At 33.0% G+C, this 23,722-nt stretch overlaps 1 protein-coding gene across 1 annotated transcript in view; it reads left to right on the top strand.

Moving 5' to 3' along the window:
• The window catches only part of ATP8B4 (ATPase phospholipid transporting 8B4 (putative)), a 204,923-nt gene that overhangs the window by 123,740 nt on the left and 57,461 nt on the right, over nucleotides 1–23,722 (top strand). The window contains exons 13-16 of the mRNA XM_081049971.1: nucleotides 3,084–3,292; nucleotides 6,353–6,396; nucleotides 17,019–17,184; nucleotides 22,933–23,121. Coding sequence (XP_080906097.1) covers nucleotides 3,084–3,292; nucleotides 6,353–6,396; nucleotides 17,019–17,184; nucleotides 22,933–23,121 — 608 coding nt within the window. The remainder of the gene's footprint in view (nucleotides 1–3,083; nucleotides 3,293–6,352; nucleotides 6,397–17,018; nucleotides 17,185–22,932; nucleotides 23,122–23,722) is intronic.

Below are 23,722 nucleotides of genomic sequence, written 5' to 3'. Positions count from 1 at the left end.
GAAATAAGCTATGGGTCCCTGCTATTACCATTCCTATTTTCCACTATTCTAGATGTCCTTTGTACCAAGACATGCAACTGAAATGTCAATGAACAAAGTGAGACATGAAACTAATACTGAAATAAACCTATTAGAAAAGAAGTCTATAGACAATGTGATTGTAAACCTAGAAAATCCAAAAGAATGATTCTGCAAAACTCTTAGTAAGATAATTCACTTAAATGTCTGATTTTGCCACATAATCACATTTTTAATAAAAAAGCTTTTAGTATTAAAAAAAGCTTTCCTTTAAGCCAATAACAGTTAAAAAAATTATCCCATCAATAAGAGATATTATGTCTGAGAATAACCCCATGGAGCTGTGGTGTGGACCTATGTGAAAAACAAAGCAAAATGAGACTAAACGAAAGCTCTTTGCCAATAGAGGTATTTTTCAAAATTGAATTCCTGGAAAGATTTATCCTTTTTGAAATTGTTCTAAGCATTATAAAATATAAATTCTTTTCAAATAATGAAGTGTTTAACATAGGATTAATAAAAATCTCAAATAAATTTTATGAAGAAGCTGATATGTTGATTCTAAAGTTTGTTTAGATGAGTTTGTTGATTGTAACAGGAAGAATGAATGAGTGATTACAGCTAAGAATTTTTGAAAAAGAAGAGAATAAATGTTCTCTTCTATCTTCCCAGGTATTGCCAAATTTTGTAAAGCTACATGATGAAAACATGAGATGCATTAAGTGACATATTAAGGAACAAAACTGAAATCCCTAAAATAGATGCTAGTGAAAAAATAATAATTTATACGTGACATGGAAGCAGCCCAACACAATAGGAGAAAGAATTTGTTGTTCAACAAATGGTGATGAAAACTTTCTGTTGGTAAAAGTTGAAATTAGCTCTTCATATATACATCATACTTCAAAAAATTCCAATTGTGATAAAGAATTAAATGTGGAAAAAGTCAACAAAGAGCTAGAAGAATAATATAGACATCTGTATGTATTATCTTGGCATAAAGAAGGCCTAGCTAAGCAAAACTCCAAAAATAGAAACTATAAACAGAAACGATAAACTATGGATAAATTTTATCAGTTAAAAAGAGAGAACTTCTGTATGTCAAAATAGTGGAAACAAAACTAAAAGACAAATAATAAATTAGATAGCATATTGCATAATGTGTACATATATAAATAATACATATATAATTCTTTTTATTTTGGTGGTTCACCTTCTTTATTCCACTATGTATAATTATTTTGTATGATCAGAAAACATCTGTTGCAAAGGTGTGCTATCTAGTCTAAGGCAGTTCTCTATTCCTAAATGTAGGGGTGTAGTCTTGATTTATTATACACATAATTCTTACAAATCAATAAGACATATACGAATTCTGAATAGGAAAAATAAACAAGGCAGATAACGCTATTAGACAATTCTGAGAAGAAATACAATTGCCCAATAAAATCTGATAAAAATGTTCAACTCACTGATAAGAAATGCAGTAAACAGTAATGAGATGCAGTTGACTTGGTGTAGAGTCAAAGACAGTTTTCAATAATCTAATGGTAGAAACTGATATTGTTTTAATCTTTTTAGAAATGGATTTGGCCTTATGTATGACAAAGATTGAAAAAGTTCATACCCTTGGCTACAGAAATCCCACCTCAGAGTTGGAAAGTCATAATGAGACAATGCTCTTGTCCTGGTAAATGGGCAGAGTAAAATGACAACACACCCCTGTTTTCACTCAATGTCTATTATGGTTTTCTCCGTGTTTCATAGAGATGCTGCTTTCTATCTCTTTTGGCAAAGTGAAGTTACATCAAACAATGCATTGGAGAAAAAGTCCTCAAGAACATATTTATGTATTTATTTTTAATTTATTAGGGTGCCATTGGTTAGCAAAATTATATAGGTTTCAAGTGTACATTTCTATAGTACCTCACCATATAGTTGATCCCCTTTACCCTCTTCTTCCACTCCCTTCCCCCCTTACCCTCTGGTAACCACTAAACTGTTGTCTGTGCCTATGAGTTTTCGTTTCTTTGTCTTGTTCCTTTGTTGCTTTCCGTTTTATGTCTCACATATGAATGAAGTCATTGTTCTTGACTTTATCTGACTTATTTTGCTTAGCATAATAATCCCAACCTCCATCCATGTTGTTGCAAATGGTAGTATTTCATCTTTTCTTATGGCTGAGTAGTATTCCATTGTGTATACGTACCACATGTTCTTTATCTAATCATCTGTCAAAGAACACTTTGGTTGTTTCTATGTCTTGGCCACTGTAAATAAAGCTGCAGTGAACATAGGGTACATATATCTTTACAGTTAAATGTTTTCAGATTTTTTTGGTAAATATCCAGGAGAGGGATTGCTGGTTCATATGGTAATTCTATTATTAATTTTTTGAGGAACCTCCATACCGTTTTCCATAGTTGCTGTACCAATTTACATTCCCACCAGCAGTGTGTGAGGGTTCCTTTTTCTCCACAGCCTCTCCAACAGGTTTATTTGTCTGTTATTCTAACAGGTGTGAGGGTGGTATCTCATTTTGGTTTTGATTTGCATTTCCCTAATAGCTGGTGAATTTGAGCACTTTTTCATGTATTGGTTGACTGTTTGTATGTCTTCTTGGGAGAAGTGCCTGTTCAGGTCCTCTGTCCATTTTTTAATTGGATTGTTTGTTTTTCGTTTTAACAACACATTTTTTTTTAGATCAGACAACTGACAAGCCATCTTTATAATAGTTTCTCCTAAGAAATAGGAGAGATGCCAACTAATATGCTACACAAGAAATCTCCACCGTGCTAGTGTAAGGTAAATAGAGAACCGTGGAACATTCCCTAAGGCTCCGTGTAAAGCCAGCCTATTGTTCCGTGGTGCTGTAAGGAAATGACTTAGAAAGGTTTACATACAAACTGCTGATATAGTTTGAAAGTCACGAGCACCTAGGAACAGACCATCCACATTTTCTTAAAACTGAAGACTTTGACAGACTTCTTACTTTGGCAAAGTTTTGTATATTCTGAAATTGATGAAGCTTTTCTCTTCTTTTTTTCCATGTTAATGGATGAAAGTGTGGAAGTAATTCGTCTGGGACACAGTTATTTTATAAACTGGGATCGGAAGATGTATTACTCTGGGAAAGCAACACCTGCTGAAGCTCGGACGACCACGCTCAATGAGGAACTGGGCCAGATTGAATATGTTTTCTCCGACAAAACGGGCACCCTCACTCAAAACATTATGACTTTTAAAAAATGTTCCATTAATGGGATAATCTATGGTAAGGGGCACAGTTCCTTTTTCTTAATTATTTGGTTAATGGTCCTTAAAAAATAATGCAATCCTATTTTTTTCTTATTAGAAAAACCCAAACCATTGCCAGCTTTTTCGTTAATATGGACACCACCAGCATCTAACACAGCACTTGACACATAATAACACTCACTAAGTATTTGTTGGATGAATGTTGAATAATTTAGATGAAACTTTGGATTTCTGACCATTCGTGTTTAGAGAAGGGGCTTAGATGTGATACTGTCTGAGGTTCCATTCCATGTTGCCACTGTGTGATTCTGCTCTGTGGTACTTAATGGACTCTTATCTCCGGGAGGACAGAGCCTGATGTATCTTCGTAGTCTGATTTGTTTCAATAAAAGTAATATTTTATACTTGCTTCCTGTCAGCTCTGGAATTGATGTTAGTGCCTGTGTTTGTGAGAATTTACTATTCATTCCTGAGAATTTGCACTACAGAGGGCTGCTTTGAGTGGCCAGACAAGCTATTTCATCAACATCTGATTCTTTCTATGCTTTTGTCAGGATACCTGCTCTGTATTTGGATTTTCAAGCATTCTATTTATATGTGATTCTTGTCTCTCCCACTTTGGCCAAATAGCAGACAGTTTCTTCTGCTGAGAACATGGGAGCTGTGCAGAGGGTTTCTGTTGGGTTCCCCTGGACTCCCAATCTCACTTTTGAGTTCTAGTCTCTCAGGAAATTTCAGGAAGTAAAGATAATCCAAGAAAGAGAGGAAAAACTCCCCTCTGTCTCCTGATGGGAAACTTCACATACTGCCAAATAATTTAAAGCAAGGTTTGACTTTGGACAAAACTAAGAATACAAGAAGTTGATTTTTATTCTCTCCTGCCTTTTGACCTCCCTTTTCCAAACCCACCCTTGAAACCCATGGTCATCATGGTTTCCTCACCTCTTCTCTGCTCCCTCCCTTGTCTGGACCCAATGATTTTCAACCTGGACTTCCACAAGGCCTCATTGTGCATTTTGTGTATCACTATAACAATGACTGGTAAATAAAACAGAACCTTTCCTTAAAAAGTTTTTTTTTTTATATTATTTTCAAAGGCTTTCTAAAAATACTGCCTTAATCCAAAAGAGTAGTTTAAATGGGAAAATTTTAGTGTGAGTATTGGAGATATTTTGAATTTGTGAATCTTTTGATTTATTTTGCCATGGCACATATTGATAATATAATAATAATAATATCACTTCCAGGAAATGATACGAAGGAAATTATCATACATGTGCACCAAGATTTGTTTGTCACAGAGCTATATCTAGAGAATGCCCTTGATTTTCACAAATATATCCCAAGATCTTTGCAAATCTCCAAATTTACAAATTCCATAATAGCTCATAATTTCCATCATAAAATGCAGGAAAGTAACTGAAATATTTAAGTAACCTCTTTAGATCCTGAATTTATGTACCATAATAATTTCTAATGCATTTATGATGTCATTAAATATATATTCTTACTAAAGTACTCGAAAAATGTTTCAGAATCACTTTTTCTTATTTTCGTACAAGTTGATCTTGTTTGTATCATAGATTCAGGCCCTGGAAAATTTTGATATTCCTCTCTCATTTATCTAAATCTTTTATTTTCTGGCTCAAACTATTATTTTCTTAGACCTCTTTAATTTTTCTTCCCTCTCATCACAGCTTTAAAAATGGGCTTTCTTTGGGGGGAACTATTTTACACAAAGACACAGTTTTTATCATTTATTAAAATTACTGCATATGGGGTAATAACTGGAACATAACCACAGTGAGTTGAGATTTAAATTCCAGGTGCTTGGCTAGGTTCATTCACTAGCTCAGGGACTCCTCCCACATACAGCCACAGAGCATTCCAGATTTAGACCCATGCTCCAGAAAAATAACTATTGGTCAAGGGTTGTTTCGGTGACAGCTTGTGTAGTGAAAAGAAGAGCGTTGTATTAAAAAATCCACTGTCCTGCCTTTTCAGTTTTAGTTTAGTCATGTTACTTAGTTCTTCAGTTCCCTCATCCATAAAACAGGAATGAAAATCTTCATCTGGCAAGTTTGTTATAAAGATCAGTGATAATATAAGTGCCTGGCACAGGACTGATGAAAGTAACTCTTATTATTATTACAAGAAATATAGTCCTGGAAAATATTATTAAACTTTCAAATGCCAAGCAAGAATTAGAAAAATCTTAAAGCTCTCTAGATAGGGGACATCTGAATAAATTATACTACATGGGCTATTATACAACATTCAAAATTAGATTGACAAATAACTTTTAATGACAGGAGACGTTCTTACATTTTAACTGGTTAAAAACAGCAGGAACCAGAAATTTATGGACAGTATGATGAAGATACGTACATATACACATAATCAACCCCAAAACAACTTTACAAATATTAGTTATTTCTGGGTGGTGGGACTATTAGCAATTTTTTTCTACTGTAAATGTCCTGTATTTTCCAATATATGCGTATCTATAGTAAACACATATTGACTTGATACTAAGAAAAGTTATTTTTAAATACCTGGCACATAGGTGGTTATGTTCTCTGACTGCAAAAGGTACTGACATTATTTAAAGTTTACATGCTAGTTTGACCTTGATATTACACAGATGTATCTTGCCCAAACCAAGACAGAGCAAGATGTATTCACCAAGCTCTAGCTAGCCCTGATGAGAATTGATTTGGCCAGGATATAATTTTGTATTCCCTAACAGTGGGGGTAAAGTAGAAGATGTAATTTGCCACTTGTGAACATCATAGATAATGTAACAACAGAATTACAAAATTTCTGAACAACATGATTGCAAGTTTCATATTTTGTTTAAATGCATTCTTATTAGTTCTATCTTAGGCAGACACGAGTAACTCTCTGCATGAATTGGTACGTTTAGGTTACAATTTGAAAACGTTCCTAAAAAGTTTATATTTGATGATGCTATCTAGTAGTGGTGCTTTAATAAATAAGTGTATTCCTTAACTCTAAATGTCTAGATTTAATTTCAATTTTATGTATTTTTAACTCTCAGTTTTTGTTTTGTCAGGTGAAGTTCGTGATGACCTGGGGCAGAAGACAGACATAACTAAGGTGTGGAGGTGATAAAACTTTATTCTTACTTTTAATTTCTAATGGTACATGTTTTTTAAAAATGATGCATTCCGAGAGACCTGATTTCTACTATGACCAGATGAGACATTTATGCATAACATTAAAAAAAATAGACTCATATGGTTCAAAATTCCTTTTCATCCAGGTCCCCCAACTACAGAATTTTCACTGATTTTTATTTTTTGGAGGATATTTATGCAAGCAAAAATACTTCTCCATTTTTATACATATTATACATACTGTTCTTCAACTTTCTTTCTCACTAGTCCAACTTGGAGATCTTTTTAGATCAGTAAAATAAAAAGTGCTCCCTTATTCTTTTTAATGACTGAATAATATTTTGCTATATTGATGTTTCATAATTTATGTAAGGAGACACTAATGGACATTTGGGATATTTCCAATATTTTGCTAGTGAAGAAAATGTAGAAAAATAACATTGTGTACGCATATTATTCACATGGATCCTCTACTAACAATTCCATCTTTAGAAATGGAATTGCTAAATCAAAAGTTATGTGCATTCATAATTTGATAAATATTCCCAACCATCTTTAGAATTTATACCAATTTATCCTGCCGCATGCAATGTATAAGAGTGCTGGCTTTATCCCATCCTCACCAACACAATGTTTTATTAAAGTTTTTGATCATTGACCAAACTATGTGAAAAACGGTATATCAAAATTGTTCTAAATTTAATTTCTGGTATTATGAGTGAGGTTGCCCATCTTCCATATATTCCAACAGCCTGTTGTATTACCTTTTCTGTGAACTTCTAGTTCATATTTTTTACCCACTTTTCTGTTTGATTATCATCCACCCATAATTTCTGGGGATAGATGTCACTTGTTATGTTAAATTGTTTTTTCAATGAGCAATTACATTTTGTTTGCTAATGTTTTATTTAGATATGTGCATTGGTGTTCATAAGACACATGGATCCTCAGTGTTTATTTTGGGGTTAATGTTTGCTTTGCTACCAATGTTACATTTGCTTTAGAAATGTTATATTTTTCCTTATTTTAATATTCTATAGTACAGTTCATATAACATCAAAATGATCTGTGCCTTAAAGTGTTCCTAGAATTCTGTAAAATCACGTGGACCGGGTGCTGTTGGGGTGGTAGCCCCTTGATAATGTTCTGTTTCTTTTCTATAGTGATTATCTACCTCTTATGAAATGGTTTGGAAAATCATATTTTCCTAGAATATTCACCAATTCAATAGGATTTTCAGATTGATTTGCACAGCTGAGCAAAGAGATCTCTTATGGTTCTTTTAATTTCCTCTTTATCTGTGGCTATTTCTTTTTCTCATTTCTTATTTTTTGTTTTCGGTTTTCTTTTCCCTTCCTGATGATTTTAGAAAGTTGCCCCTTTCTCCTCCAAAAAGTACAAGCTTTGAATTTATTATTTATATTATTTTATCTTCTGTTTTAATCAATAAGTTCTGTTTTTATCTTTATTAATGCCTTCATTCTTCATTCCTTGGGTTTTCTTTTGTTATTATTTTCCTAACTTCATACTTGGATGCTTAACATTTATTTTATTCTTTCCTTTTTTTATACAAATATTTATGGTTATTAATTTTCCCCTGGACAAGGCTTTAGTTTTATCACATGGATTTTGGCATGTAGTTTATTAAAGTATCTTTATTTTTACCATATCAATTTGAATACCTATATTGAACCATGAATTTTTACGGAAGAGTTTCAAAATTTTGGTGGGGGCTCTTTTCCTCAAATTTTATTGGACTTTTAAAAAAGGACATATTTTTGTTATTTTTACGTTTTGAATTTATTGGGGTTTTCTTTGTGGCTTACCATGATCAATTGTTGTCAATGTTCCAGGATCCTTATGAAAGAAAGCATATGTAAATTATGTTTTCAAAGTGTAAAATCAGCTAGATGTCATTTATTAATTTTTAACACAGAAATGCTTTTATTTTTTAATTTTATTAAATTTATGGGTGTGACATGTTAATAAGATTATATAAGTTTCAAGTGTACAAAATTAGCTAGATGTCATATAGTTCTACCTTATTAATTATATTGTTGAGATCTTTTGTTTCATTATTTCTGTTTTATCTATATTATCTATATTATCTGTTTGGATTAAATAGGTTAATTAAAGTGTTCTGATAATCTCTCTATATAGCTCCGATATAGCCTGAAATTTTGTTTTGTTTTGCTATTTTGGGGTGCATTAATGTTTATAGTGGTTACATTTTTATTATGAATTACACAATTTAACATTAAAAGTGCCCTTTTCTGATTTATTTAATTCTTCTTGGCCTGAATTCAACCTGATTGGATATTAAGATCTTGGCTCCTGGTTTCTTTTCATTTTTTTAAAATTAAAGTTTATTGGGCTGACAATTGTTAGTAAAGTTACATAGATTTCAGGTGTACAATTCTGTATTACATCATCTATATCACATTGTGTGTTCACCATCCAGAGTCAATTCTCTTTCCATCACCATGTATTTGATCCCCTTTACCCTCATCTACCACCCTCCTCCCTGCTTGCCCTCTGGTAACCCCTAAATTATTGTCTGCTTCTGTGAGTTGTTATTTCTTCATTTGTTTGTCTTATTCTTTTGTTGTTTTCAGTTTTATAAACCACATCTATCAGTGAAATCATATGGTTTTTTACTTTTTCTGTCTGACTTATTTCGCTTAGCATTATAATATCAAGATCCATCCATGTCGTCGCAAATGGTACTATTTCATCTTTTCTCATGGCAGAATAGTATTCCATTGTGTATATATACCACAACTTCTTTATCCATTCATCTATCAAAGGACACTTTGGTTGTTTCCATGTCTTGGTCACTGTAAATAAAGCTGCAATGAACATTGGAGCACATATGTCTTTATGGATAAATGTTTTTTTGGGTAGATACCCAGGAGAGGGATTGCTGGGCCATATGGTAATTCAATTCGTAATTTTTTGAGGAACCTCCACACTGCCTTCCATAGCGGCTGCACCAGTCTGCATTCCCACCAACAGTGTATGAGGGTTCCTTTTTCTCCACAGCCTCTCCAACACTTGTTGCTATTTGTCTTGTTGATGATAGCCATTCTGACTGGGGTGAGGTGATATCTCATTGTGGTTTTTATTTGCATTTCTCTGATGATTAGTGATGTTGAGCATTTTTTTATATGTCTATTTGCCATTTGTATGTCCTCTTTGGAGCAACATCTCTTCAGGTCCTCTGTCCATTTTTTAATTGGATTGTTTGTTTTTTTGTTGTTGAGTTATATGAGTTCCTTGTAAAGTTTGGATATTAGTCCCTTAATGGAAGTGTTGTTTGCAAAAATCTTCTCCCATTCGGTTGGTTACCTCTTTATCTTGTCGATGGTTTCTTTTGCTGTACAGAAGCTCTTTAGTTTGATATAGTCCCATTCATTTATTTTAACTTTTACTTCCCTTGCCTTTGGAGTCAAATTCATAAAATATTCTTTGAACCCAAGGTCGATTAACTTAGTACCTATGTCTTCTTCTATGTAGTGTATTGTTTCAGGTCTTAGCTTAGATCTTTGATCCATTTTGAGTTAATTCTGGAATATGGTAAAAGATAGAAGTCTAATTTCATTCTTTTGCACATGGTTTTCCAATTATCCCAGCACTATTTATTGAAGAGGTTGTCTTTTCTCCTTTGTATGTTTTTGGCTTCTTTGTCAGAAATTACCTGTCTATATTTATGTGGGTTTATTTCTTGGGTTCTTAATTCTATTCCATTGGTCTGTATGTCTGTTTTTCTGTCAATATTATACTGTTTGATTATTGTTGCTCTGTAGTACAAGCTGAAGGCAGGGAGTGTGACACCTTCAGCATTGTTCTTTTTGTCTTAGGATTGCTTTGGCTATTTGGGATCTTTTGTGGTTCCATACAAATCTGATGATTTTTTGTTCTATTTCTTTAAAAAATGCCATTGGGATTTTAATGGGGATTGCATTAAATTTATATATTGTTTTGGGTAATATGGCCATGTTAACTATGTTGACTCTTCCAATCCATGAATATGGATTGTCTTTCTATTTCTTTGTGTCGTCTTTAATTTCTTTTAAAAACGTCTTACAGTTTTCAGTATATAGGTTTTTCACATCCTTGGTTAAGTTTATTCCTAGGTATTTTATTCTTTTTGTTGCAATTGCAAAAGGAATTGTTTTTTTAATTTCTTTTTCTGAGATTTCATTGTTAGTATATAGGAATGCAATGGACTTTTGTACGTTGATTTTGTTTATTGTTTCTAATAGTTTTGTTTATTGTTTATTGTTTCTAATAGCTTTTTGGTGGAGTCTTTAGGGTTTTCTATATATAGCATCATGTCATCTGCAAAAAGTGACAATTTAACTTCTTCATTCCCAATTCAGATGCCTTTTTTTTCTTTATGTTGCCTGATTGCTCTGGCGAGGACTTCCAACACTATGTTGAAAAGCAGAGGTGAGAGAAGACAGCCCGGTTGTGTTTCTGAAAGTAGAACAAAGGGCTACAGTTTTTCACCATTAATTATGATACTAGCTGAGGGTTTGTTATATATGGCCTTTATTATGTTAAGGTAGTTTCCTTCTATACCCATTTTATTAAGTGTGTTAATCATAAATGGATGTTGTATCTTGTCAAATGCTTTTTCTGCATCTATTGATATAATCATGATTTTTGTCCTTTATTTTGTTTATATGTTGTATCACACTGATGGATTTGCATGTGTTGAACCATCCTTGTGCCCCTGGGATGAGCCCCACTTTGTCGTGATGTATAATCTTTTTAATGCATTGTTGCATCCGATTTGCTAGAATTTTGTTTAGGATTTTTGCATCTGCATTTATTAGAGATATTGGTCTATAATTTTCTTTTTTGATGTTATCTTTACCAAGTTTTGGTATCAGGGTAATGTTGGCCTCATAAAATGAGTTAGGGAGTATTGTTGCTTCTTTAATTATTTGAAACAGTTTGAGTAGGACAGGTATTAGATCCTCTTTGAATGTTTGGTAGAATTCACTAGTGAAGCCATCTGGTTCAGGACTTTTGCTTTTGGGAAGGTTTCGGATGACTGATTCAATTTTCTTGCTGTTGGTTGGTCTATTTACATTTTCCAATTCTTCATGATTCAGCCTAGGGAGGCTATATGATTCTAAGAACTTGTCCATTTCTTCTAGGTTATTGAATTTGGTGGCATATAGTCCTTCATAGTATTCTTGGATGATCCTTTGTATTTCTGTGGCATGTGTGATAACTTCCCCTCTTTCGTTTCTGATTTTGTTTATTTGTGTCTTTTCTCTTTTTATCTTAGTGAGTCTAGCCAAGAGTTTGTCAATTTTATTAATCTTTTTAAAAACCCAGCTCTTTTTCACTTTCATTTTTTCTATTGTCTTTTTGTTCTCTATTTCATTTAATTCTGCTCTGACTTTTATTATTTCCTTCCTTCTGATGATTTTGGGTTTCAGTTTTTCTTCTTTTTTAAGTTTTAAAGGTGTAATGTGAGGTTATTTATCTGGGATTTTTTTTGTTGTTTCTTGAGATAGTCCTGTAATGATATAAATTTCCCTCTTAAAACTTCTTTTGCTGCATCCCCAAAATTTTGGTATGATGTTTTTTCATTCTCATTTGTTTCTATGTATCTTTTGATCTCTCCTCTTATTTCTTCTTTGACCCAGTTGTTCTTTAAAAGTATGTTTTTAAATCTTCACATATTTGTGGTTTTTCCTGCTTTCTTTTTGCAGTTGATATTTGATATCCAATTTCAAAGCCTTGTGATCAGAGAATATGCTTGGTATGATTTCAATCTTCTTAAATTTGCTGAGGCTAATTTTATGTCCCAATATATGGTCTATCCTTGATAATGTTCCTTGCAAACTAGAAAAGATTGTATAGTCTGATATTCTAGGATGAAGTGCCCTATAAATGTCAATTATGTTCATTTCATTTAATGTATCATTTAGGACTGATATTTATTTATTTTCTGTTTGGATGATCTATTCACAGCTGTCAATGATGTAGTTAGGTCCCCTACTATAATTATGTTTTCGTCAACTTCTCCCTTTAGTTCTGTTAGTAGTTGCTTGGTATAGTTCAGTCCTCCCTGATTGGGGGCATAAATACTGATGACTGTTATGTCTTCTTGTTGTATAGTCCCCTTTACTATTATGAAATGTCCATGTTTGTCTCTTGTTACCTTTTTTATCCTGAAGTCTGTTTCATCTGATATCAGTATGGTTATACCTGATTTTCTCTGGATACCATTTTCTTCTCTGGATACCAGTTTCCACCCTTTCATTTTGAGTCTATATTTGTCCTCGCAGCTGAGATGTGTCTGTTGGAGGCAGCTTGTGGTTGGGTTTAGATTTTTGATGTAATCTGCTACTCTGTGCCTTTTTATTGGTGAGTTCAGTCCATTTACATTTACGGTGATTATTGATATGTGAGGATTTCTCAACATTCTGCCTTTGGTTTTCTGGTAGGACTGTTTCTCCATTGTTACTTTGCCTTTTTGTTGCTGCGTATTGTTTCAGTGTGGTGGTATTCTATGATTTTTTTCCCTCTGTTTATTCTTTTATTATGTTACATATTTCAGTTATGGATTTTTTTTGAGTGGTTACCATTAAATTTGTGTAAAAGAATGTTTCTTATTTAGAGTATTCCATTTTCTTCAGCATGCTTAGTTTATCCATTCCCTTCTGCTGGTTCAGACCTTTACTCTCCCCCCTTTTATGTTTTTGTTGTCACAAATTATCCCTATTTATGCTGTGAGTTGATATCTGCACTGCAGTAGCAAGTTGTCTTTTTCCTCTTTTTCTTTAAGTGTTTTTTTTCTTCTTCACCCTGTGATTATGTTTAAGTGTATAGTGTCTTATTTGGTGTAGGCATTGCCATTTCCTGCTTCTGTCTGTCTGTCTGTCTGTAATACTACTCATTGTTTTGTATTCTTTTGCTTTTTTGTTTCAGGTCAAATAGCCTCCTTCAGCATTTCTTGTAGTGCAGGTCGTGTGTTAGAAAATTACCTCAGCTTGTGTAGATCTGGAAAGGTCTTTATTTCTCCTTCATATCTAAAGGATATCTTTGCTGGATATATTATTCTTAGCTCCTAATTTCTCTCTTTCAATAGTTTGAATATTTGAGTCTACTCCCTCCTGGCTTGTAGAGTTCGTGCTGAAAAATCTGATGATAATCTAATGGGCTTTCCTTTGTAGGTTGTCTTCTTTTCCCTGGCTTGCTTGAGGATTGTTTATTTGTCATTAATTTTTGACAGCTTTAATACAATATGCCTTGGAGAAGGCCTGTGGGGGTTGAGGTAATTAGGTGTACTGTTTGCTTCTTGGATTTAAGGATCCAGTTCTTTCCACAAGTTTGGGAAGTTCTCCACGACTATTTGTTTGAATATACTCTCTGTTTCCTTCTCCCTTTCTTCTCCTTCTGATATGCCCATTATTCTTATATTGCTCTTTCCGATGGAGTCAGAAAGTCCTTGTGGAGTTCTTTCATTTCCTTTAAATCTCAAGTTTCTCTCTTTGATCTGTGTCATTTCCAGATTTTTATCTCCGATGTCACTGATTTTTTTCCTCCATCTGGTCAGCTCAATAACCTAAGCTGGCTATTTCATTCTTCATTTCTTTTATTGAGTTCTTAATCTCCAGAAATTCTATTTGGTTCTTTTTTAAAATTTCAATCTCTTTGGTAAAATGTTCATTTTGTTCTTTGATTTTGTTTCTGAGTTCATTAAGCTGCCTGTCTGTGTTTTCTTTCATCTCGTAGAGTTTTTTCAGAACCGCAATCTTGAATTCTCTGTCATTTAAGTCACATATTTCTATGTTTTTAAGTTCATTTTCTGGAGACTTTACATTTTCTTTCTGAGCTGCCTTATTACCTTGATTATTCATGGCAATTAGTGAGTTATTATTTCTCATTCTAGGGCATATACAGGAGTGGGTTCTGCAACAGATTGGTAGGAAGAGATCTTTGCTTTCCACTAGGTGTTGGTAGAGTGCTTTATTTTCTTTCCTACTGCAGTCTTTTATTCTCTCTCATGCTGTAGTGTTATAGTTTCTCTGCAATGTTCTGCCTTCTCATACAATGGGGGGATTCCCTGGAAGGTGGGCCTCTCCTCTGTGAGCAGGTTGCCTGGGTCTCAGGGCACCATCTCCGTTGGGGGATATGGAAAGCTCCTGAAGTTCTGAAGCTCTTCCTGCACCAGATTCAGGGCCTGTATGTTTCAGCGGCTCTGTTTACCTCTTTAGATGATTTCAGTTATGCGTCTCCTAGTCTTGCCTGTCTGCTGTGCAGGGGGTCCTTTGTGGAATTAGAGTTGTTCAATTTGTTGTAAATTCCAGAGGGAGATTTCAAGAGGCTCACTTCATGCCACCATTTCTATGATGTCATCTAGTTTCTTTTCATTTTCATTTGTCTACGTTTTATTTGCAGTGTTCCTGAATGACTTCATTTTTTTAGATGTCTCTTGTGTACAGCATAGGATTGGATTTTGCTCTGCATTCCAATTTCTGATAAGTGAGTTTGGGTCATCTACATTGGCCTATATCTTGTCTTAGTTCTGTTATAATATTTTAGGTCATGCTTTGTATCTTTATAATTTTTAATAGTTCTTTCTCTACATGGACTCTTTGTGTGTGTACTTTTGTTGTAATGTTTAGAAAAGTATTTCATTGTTTTTCTACTGTATACTTTCAAGAGTTTATATAATACTTTTAACTCTCTTATGGCAACTCTATTAATTTCCTAATATGAACAATGCTTAAATTATTAGATTTCTTATTTCCCTCAGATTTTTCTACTATTTTTATTGATGATACTTCTTAATCTTAAATGTATATAGATTTCCATTAGTTGATTTAAATCTTTAAATGATATCTTCTGACCTTCAAATGTTAAAATTAAGAAATCAGTATTTTTCCCAAAACTTTTAGCTGTCTTTTCTAAGTAGTTTATGTATATTATGTGTTCATTTTTTTTGGCCATGCTAATCTCTATTTCTTTTAGACTTAGTTCTTCATTTGAAGAGCTTTGGTGTTCACCACTAACTAGTTCCTTTCCCATAGTTTTTCTCTTATTTGGCTGAAGTTTATCTTACAGTTTCAAGAAGGGTGAAGAAATATGTGTTCAGAACTATCAGTTAACTTTACAGTTGACTGACAGTTTGACTGGCTATAATCTCTTTGAGTCACAGTTTATTATCTGGGAGGGTTTAGGGAAGTCTAACATCAGTTGTATATTTTATTCTTTACTAGTGTGTTGATCATGCCCCCCCAGCCCCCAGTGAGGTTGTTTTTAAAATTTATTATGTGAATAAAACAATCTGTGATTAAATAAATCTCTATGATTATGGGATAAGCAAAACTAAGTTGAGTGTCTTGTATATGGGTCTTCCCATGTATTTGGATACAATATAAAATATTATTCTACAGTCTCCAAGACAAAGTATTTGCCCATCCACTGTTTCTGTAAAGACGTTGTCACAGGATTAATGCTTTGAGTACTAAACTTTTAGAACTACATTTTGTGTTTTCCAGAAGTTGGTGAATTAACAGGGACCTTATTTACTATTGAATCATTTTTCACTGTTTTGTTCTGTTCTTTTTTGAAACCTATTTCTTTCATCTTATTTTTTTTACTAAACAAATTTTTAAGTATAAACTATACTGTTGTTAACAATAAAGACAATGTTGTACAGCAGATATCTAGAACTTTTTCATCTTGTGTGATTGAAACTCTGGATAGCAACTCCCCATTTCTCCTCCTACAACCTCTGGAAACTACCATTCTGCTTTCCATTCCTATGATTTTTATTACTCTAGATACCTCATGTAAGTGAAATCATGCAGTATTCATTCTTTTGTGACTAGCTTACTTTACTTAGGGTAGTGTCCTCGAAGTTCATTAATGTTGTAGCATAAAGATAGGATTTCCTTTTTTTTATGACTGAATAATCTTCCATTATATGTATATACCACATATTTTTTATTCATTCATCTGTCTATGGACATTTATGTTGTTTATACATGTTGGCTACTGTGAGTAATGCTGCAGTGAACATGTATTAGTGCAAATATCTTTTCAAGATCCTGATGTTAATTCTGTCATTATATTATCCAGTATCACCAGTGAAATCTGAGAAAGTGTTCCGTAATCAATTAATTTAAATTTTTACATCAGAAACTATTACTTCACACTAAGTAGGCTAAAAACATCTATAATTAGACACATCATTTTAGGTCAGATATCGCTGCCAAAATGAGTTCAAATCAGGTCAGGTGTTGCCATCAAACAGGTTTTGGAAAAAAAATTTCAGTTTTCAGAGCTTGTTTGTGTTTTGGAGTTTCAATAAACATTTCAGGATCTTTACAGTATTGGATATTTTTCTTCTCCATATGCTTTTTGAAGGTTCACTGTTTTGCTACATGGCTCTGAAATGAGAAGATATTTTTTAACAGTAGTGAAACAGAAAGTCATATTAATGCCAGACGTTTGAGGCTAAAAAATCATATAGGCACTAAAAATGCTTAGAGAAAATATTTTTGAATTTTAAAAGATTATTGTTGGAATGAGGTCTATAGTTCTCATTGTTGCTGTTTTCTCCTACAGAAAAAAGAGCCTGTGGATTTCTCAGTCAACCTCCAAGTAGACAGAACATTTCAGTTCTTTGACCATCATCTGATGGAAGCCATTAAATTGGGTGATCCCAAAGTGCATGAATTCCTTAGGTTACTAGCTCTCTGCCATACTGTAATGTCAGAGGAAAATAGTGCAGGTAAGTGGAAAGTGTGTCTGAGCAGTGAGTGAACCTTGTTTTCTAAATCTGAACTGATATTTGTATTTAAATATTTGGAATTAGAAGGATTTTTAATTAAAAATACAGCATTGCATAAGGGGCTTACCTATCTTTAGCTTTTCTTTGTATTTATTTATATATTGAATGTTTTCCACTTAGCTCTCATTTTGTCTGTTTGGGATTTTCTGCACTTTGTGGACTTATATGTTTATTTCCTTCACCAGGTTAGGAAAGTTTTCCATCATTATTTCCCTTCTTTCTCTCTCTCTCCCTCTTCTCCTTCTGGTATTCCTATGATGTGAATGTTGGTCCAGTTAATGTTATTCCAGAGGCCTCTTAAACTATCCTCATTTTTTCGGATTATTTTTCCTTTTTGCTGTTCTGATTGGGTGTTTTCTGCTACCTTAACTTCTAAATCACTGATTTGACCCTCTGCTTCATCTAATATACTATTGATTCCCTCTAATGTATTCTTCATTTCACTTATTGTATTCTTTATTTCTGACTGGTTCTTCTTTGTTTTCTATGTCCATTTTTATGTTTCCTGTCTCTTTGTTGAAGTTCTTCCTGAGATTATTGAGCATCCTTATAACCAGTGTTTTGAACTCTGTATCTGGTCAATTACTAGTCTCCATTTGTTTAGTTCTTTTTCTGGAGCTGTGTTCTGTTATTTCATTTGGGACATGTTTCCTTGTCTTCCCATTTTGGCTGCCTACCTGTGTTTGTTTCTATGTATCAGGTAGGGCTGCTATGACTCCTGTCCTTAGTAGAGTGGCCTTATGTAGTAGGTGTCCTGTGGGGTCCTGTGGTATAGTTTCTCTGGTTACTTGAGCCGGGTGCTGCAGTTGTAATTTCCACAAGTACTTAAGAATGGATATTACCACACCACAGTGTTGGTATGTTTAATGTAAGTAACATTTAAATTTTTTTCATAATGTGATAAAATTAATGTAATGAAACACACAGATCTTAAGTATATGGTTTGATGAGTTTTGACAATTATATACACCTGTGTAACCACCTTCCCAATCAAAGTATAAATCTTTTCCATCACTCCAGAAAGATTACTTGTGCTCCCTTCCAGTCCACACCACCAACTCCTGCTTAACAAACCACTGCTCTGATTTCTATCATCAAAGAAGAGTTTTGCCTGTTCTTATAATTCATATAAATGGAATTATACAATATGTATTCTTTTGTGTCTGTTTTTTTCATTCATCCATGTTGTTGTATCAATCAATAATAGTTCATTCTATTTTTAATAATTCATTTTTTTGACTGAGTAATATTCCTTGTTTGAATATAACACATTATTTTTTTCATTCCAATTCCATGTTCATGCACATTTGGGTTGTTTCCAGCTTTGGGTTATTATGAATAAAGCTGCCATAAACATTTTTATGTCTTTTAAAAAATATTTAACAAATTTGTTTTTGGTAAATACTTAAGAATGGAAATTACCAGGTCATAGTATAGGTACGCTTAATTTTATAAGAAATTGCCCAACAATTTCCAAAAATGGTTCTTACCATCCGTGTGTGAGAGTTCCAGTTTCTTCACCTTCTTACCAACATTTAGTGTAGTCACTCTTAAATTTTACCCATTCTAGTGGATATTAGCTAATATCTCTTCTGACATATAAAAGTATTTTGAAGTGCAGAGAGATAAATGTATGTATCCACTCAATTATTTCTGTCTCTTGCTTTAAGATATCAAATTCTAAGTGAAGAATTACATCACTGAGTAAGGGGAAATGACATTTGCTTTTCATTTAAATCTTTATTTATAGGATAGATAGCTTAAATCCATGTGTGTTAAAGTACTTTGAAAAACATCAAGTTTTCTTATATAAATGTTAGTTATGCAAAAGAACAGAACATAAATCTAACAAACTTAAAACTGCAATAGTTGTATAATTTATAGTTCCTGGTGTTGCTTTTATTTTAAGTGTGTCCTATCTGTTTCATGGAGAAGACATTTGGGGAAATTGATATTCTCATTCCCTTTACCAGAATGAAATTTCAGAAATAAGAAAGTAAAAAGTACAAGTGCTTCAGCAGGATTATTTTTTCCTGTTTTACTGGATGGTAATTAAAGAGATAAAAGATTTAGGATTTTTTTTCTTATCATCTTATTATAGCAATCCTTTAAAATTTGTTGAGGCTCGCTTTATGATCTGGTATGCAGTCAATTTCTATAAATGTTTCATGTGTGCTTGAGATGAATGTGCATTCCACAGTTATTGGGTACTGGATTCTAAATATATCCATTAGATAATATTTGTTGATTGTATTGTTCAATCTTTTATTTCTCAGTGGATTATTTTGACTATTTGATTTCTCAGTTAATGAGAATATGTTAAAATCATCAACTATAGTGGTGAATTAGTCTATGTTTGTAGTTTTGTCAATGTTTGCTTTATATGTTTTAAGGTCATGTTATTCAGATATTAGTTTAGACTCACATGTTCTTTAAATTAAAACTTTTATCAATGTATATTAATCCTCTTTATCTCTAGAAATATTTTTACCTTAAAGTTTATTTTGTTTGATATTAATATAGTTATAGACGTTTTCCTTTTGTTAATATTTGCATTATTTAGCTTTTCCCATTTACTGCCAACCTGTTTTTTTCCTTTATGTTTTAGGCACATCTCTTGCAAGTGACAATTTTTTTTTTGTTTCTTTCAGACTAAGATTAATTTAATAGGAAGCAGTATCTCTGCCATTTAAAAAGAATGTCTAGTTTGACAAAATTAAAGGTTAAATGGAACATTTAATCCATTTACCTTTATTGATTATTGATATGTTTAGATTTTAAGTATTTAATTTATGTTTACTCCATATTTTGTTTTTTAATCTCTTCTTTTATTGCCTTCTTATGGATTTAGTCCATTTTTACTTCTGCTGCTTTGGAAATAACATAGTCTTTTTTTTTTTTATTTATTAGTTTCAGGTGTACAAGACAAGGTAATACTTAGACGTTCATCATTTATATCCCTCACACTGTGAACCCCCCTCCCCCCATCCACTATCCCTCCGACGTCACACTGAACCATCACATTATATATATAAAATTATAGTTGGCATTCATTAATGTGGAAATAACATAGTCTTATTTGTATTCTTTTAGTGGTTAGCCTAGAAATTTTAGAAAAATTAATTTTTCAAAGCCTAAGCCATCTTTTGAACAAAGCAAGGACTTAAAACCCTTCAATACTAATTGACCCTGCCTGACTTATGAACTCATAGTACTCTTCTTATGTATTTACTTTTCTAATACCACAAGATGTTATTTTATTGTTTTTATAGTAATGTTTGCTTAGATTTATCCATATCCTTACTAATTTCTAGGCTCATCAATGCTTGTCCCATCTCTGATCTTCTGTTGACCTAAAATGCATTCTTTAGAATTTCCTTTAGGGAGAGCCTACTGGTAGTAGACACTCAAAAACTTTCTTTGAAAACATCTTTATTTCATCCTTATCTTGAATTATGTTTTGCTGTGTGTAGTAAGGTGTCAATTTTCTTTCAAGACACTGAAGATACTCCACTATATTCTGGCTGCTATTTTTATTACTATATAGTTAGCTGTCAGTCTAATTGTAGCTTGAAGGTAATCAGTCTTTTCTCCCTGGCTACTTTTAAGATTTCTTTTTTTTGTTGTTGTTGTTCTTAGTACTGCTGTAGAATTTAAAAAATTTTTATGGTTTGGGATTCGTTTTGATTCTTGAATCTATAGAATGTGATCTTTTATCATTCTGGAGTTTCCTCGGCCAAGTAATTCTTCAGTATTGCCTTTAACTCATTTTTCCTCTCATATCGTCATTGTTAGATATTTTCACTCTATTCTCTATTCTTTTAACAAGTTTCTGATTTTTCCATTTCTTTGTCTTTTTGGGATATGTTTTGGAATTTTCTTTATTTTTTTTCCATAACACTAATTCTCTAGTTTTATCTAATCTGCAGTTTTTGATTTTTTATTTCTACAAGGTCTTTAATTCTTTTTCAAATCTGTTTAATCTCATGTCTCTCTTTAATTTCTTGTCATCTATGAATATTTGTATGTGCTATTTCTGATAATTCCAGTATTTAAAGTTTTGGCAGATCTTATTCTCTTGTTCTTTCTATTAGTTTCCATTGTGTCTTGTTTACTGTGATTTTAATGATTTTTCACTGTGAAATTACCATTTTACTTGGAACTTACTTATATAAATTCTTTGGGTCCTGAAGTGAAGGCTGATTCCTCCAAAAAGGATATGCATTTGCTTCAGTCTGTGTTCTAATATAGGAACATATTATTAATAAACTAAATTTTCAAGTGGTTTTTTTTTTTTCAGGTTACCCCAATATTGTGAATTTAGGATGTAAATGTACATGAAAGCCAGTCTGGGCATAAATTTTTAGCAAAGGCTTTTTTTCCCCTCTCACTTATAGATAGGTGATTTTCCTTGCAGGTACTCTTAAAGGGGGCACTGATTTCCAATTTATCCTTATACTAAAAGAGTAGCATTTGGGGGAGGCAGTTTTAAGAAGTGGTCTTCCATTAGACTTTTTATCCTGGGCTATGTCTTCTCTTATCCAATTCCTGATTCTCCTGGTTTAGAAAATTTCCTCAACTCAAAAGATGCCTGTAACCCTTCCTTTATTCCACCTATATTCATTTTCTCAGTCTTTGACCTGAACAGTTCTTGCTTTCTTGCCAATTCATGAATGTATTAAAAATATTAAAATGTGATATAGAATATGTAGTTGTTTGTAGCAGGGGAGGTTGGTTCTGGCACCTAGTTCAACATCTTGCCAGAAGTGAACGTTATTATATCATTTCATATATAAATCAAGTAATTACTTTTTTCCTTTTTTTGATTTTCAAAAATTAATTTGTACCATTATATCAAATGAAACCATATAGTACAAGGATTTACAAAGGTAAAACTAATTTTTTTTTTCTAGAACTCCTTCTAATCCCACCTCAATAGGGGTAACCAATGGTAACATTTGGTGTGCATCATTTCACCCTTTCTACTTGCTCTTGTGTGTGTTTGTGTGTGTGAATATATGCAGACATGAAGGTGATTTATTTGTTTTTCACGAAAAGGGGTCATAATCTATACATCAATATGCCACTGATTTTCTTTGTATAATTTATCTTGATATCACTATAAATCAGTAAATATGCACCTAGATTTGCCTATTCTTTCTAACTTATTTTTACCTGTAAAAATAATATACTAATTTTACATGGAAGGGCTTACTGTATACATGCTATTTGTTAAAGTGTATTTTTTTTTGGTTTTCTTTTTCTGACTTCATTCTTTTTCTCTACTTTACCCTCTTACTCCTTCCCCCTGCCCCCAGTAAATGTACAATATCAGGTGCCAAGGATTGGCATCCTGGTTTCATTCCTTGCATTTCAGGAGATTTCATATTTGCCTTCTCATAAAAAGGTCTTTAATGGCAGACTGAAGTTGAGTTTGAAGTATCTTCTTCATCACTCTTTGGCTGTGGGATCTTGCAAAAATCATAACCTCTTCCGTCACAGGTTTCACCAGTAAAAAATGAAAATATAATAATTTTAATAATCCCTATCTCAAAGATTTGCCATGAGGATATATGAGTCAATATGTATTAAGTGTTTTAGTTTGTGAAACTTTCCTGGCACATCTTTAAGCACTGAAAATACACCTTTGTGGTTGTAGTTTAATCCACTTGTTTCTTTTCCTTTTAGGACAGCTGATTTACCAAGTTCAGTCACCAGATGAAGGGGCTTTAGTGACTGCTGCAAGACATTTTGGATTCGTTTTTAAGTCTCGGACCCCAGAGACAATAACAATAGAAGAATTGGGAACATTGGTTACTTATCAATTGCTTGCTTTTTTGGATTTTAACAATATCAGAAAAAGGATGTCTGTTATAGGTATGGTTGGTAGTGAGATTATTTGTGACCTTTGATAATGCTATGATTATGTTGATACTTCTCAGGGATGACTTCACTCTTGGTTATGTGCTGAGAGTTGTGATATTTTTGTAACTTTATGTACTGCCATCCTAAGCTTAGCCTCAACACTGTAATAATAAGTATAACAAACATTTAACAAGTACATATTATGTATCCAGCACTGTTCTAAATGCTCTGCATGAATTAACTGATGTAATTGTCATGACAACCCTATAAGGTAAGCACTATGTACTCATGACCATTTTAAAGATAATGAAACTGACACACGAGAGGTTGAGTAACTTTCCCAAGGTCACAAAGCTTGTAGTGGAATAGCTGGGATTCAAATCTAGAAAGTCTGACTGCAAAGCCCATGCACTTGATCACTACACAACACTGGCTCAGGAAGCGTTCCTGAATTACTTGGCACGTGCTAAGAGTTGTTGTCCATATTGTTTTGGGACTATCATCATCAGCCTCCTCACTATCATTCATTTACTCTGTTTACCTACAATGCTGGAGATGACCACTTAATGTTGTATGTGGCACCACAACAAACGCATGCTTTTTTACCTCTGTG

This window comes from Rhinolophus hipposideros (assembly GCF_964194185.1).
Source record: "Rhinolophus hipposideros genome assembly, chromosome: 5".
Lineage (NCBI taxonomy): Eukaryota > Metazoa > Chordata > Mammalia > Chiroptera > Rhinolophidae > Rhinolophus > Rhinolophus hipposideros.
Note: the sequence above shows the minus strand (reverse complement) of the source record. Positions and strands in the feature narration are given on the sequence as shown.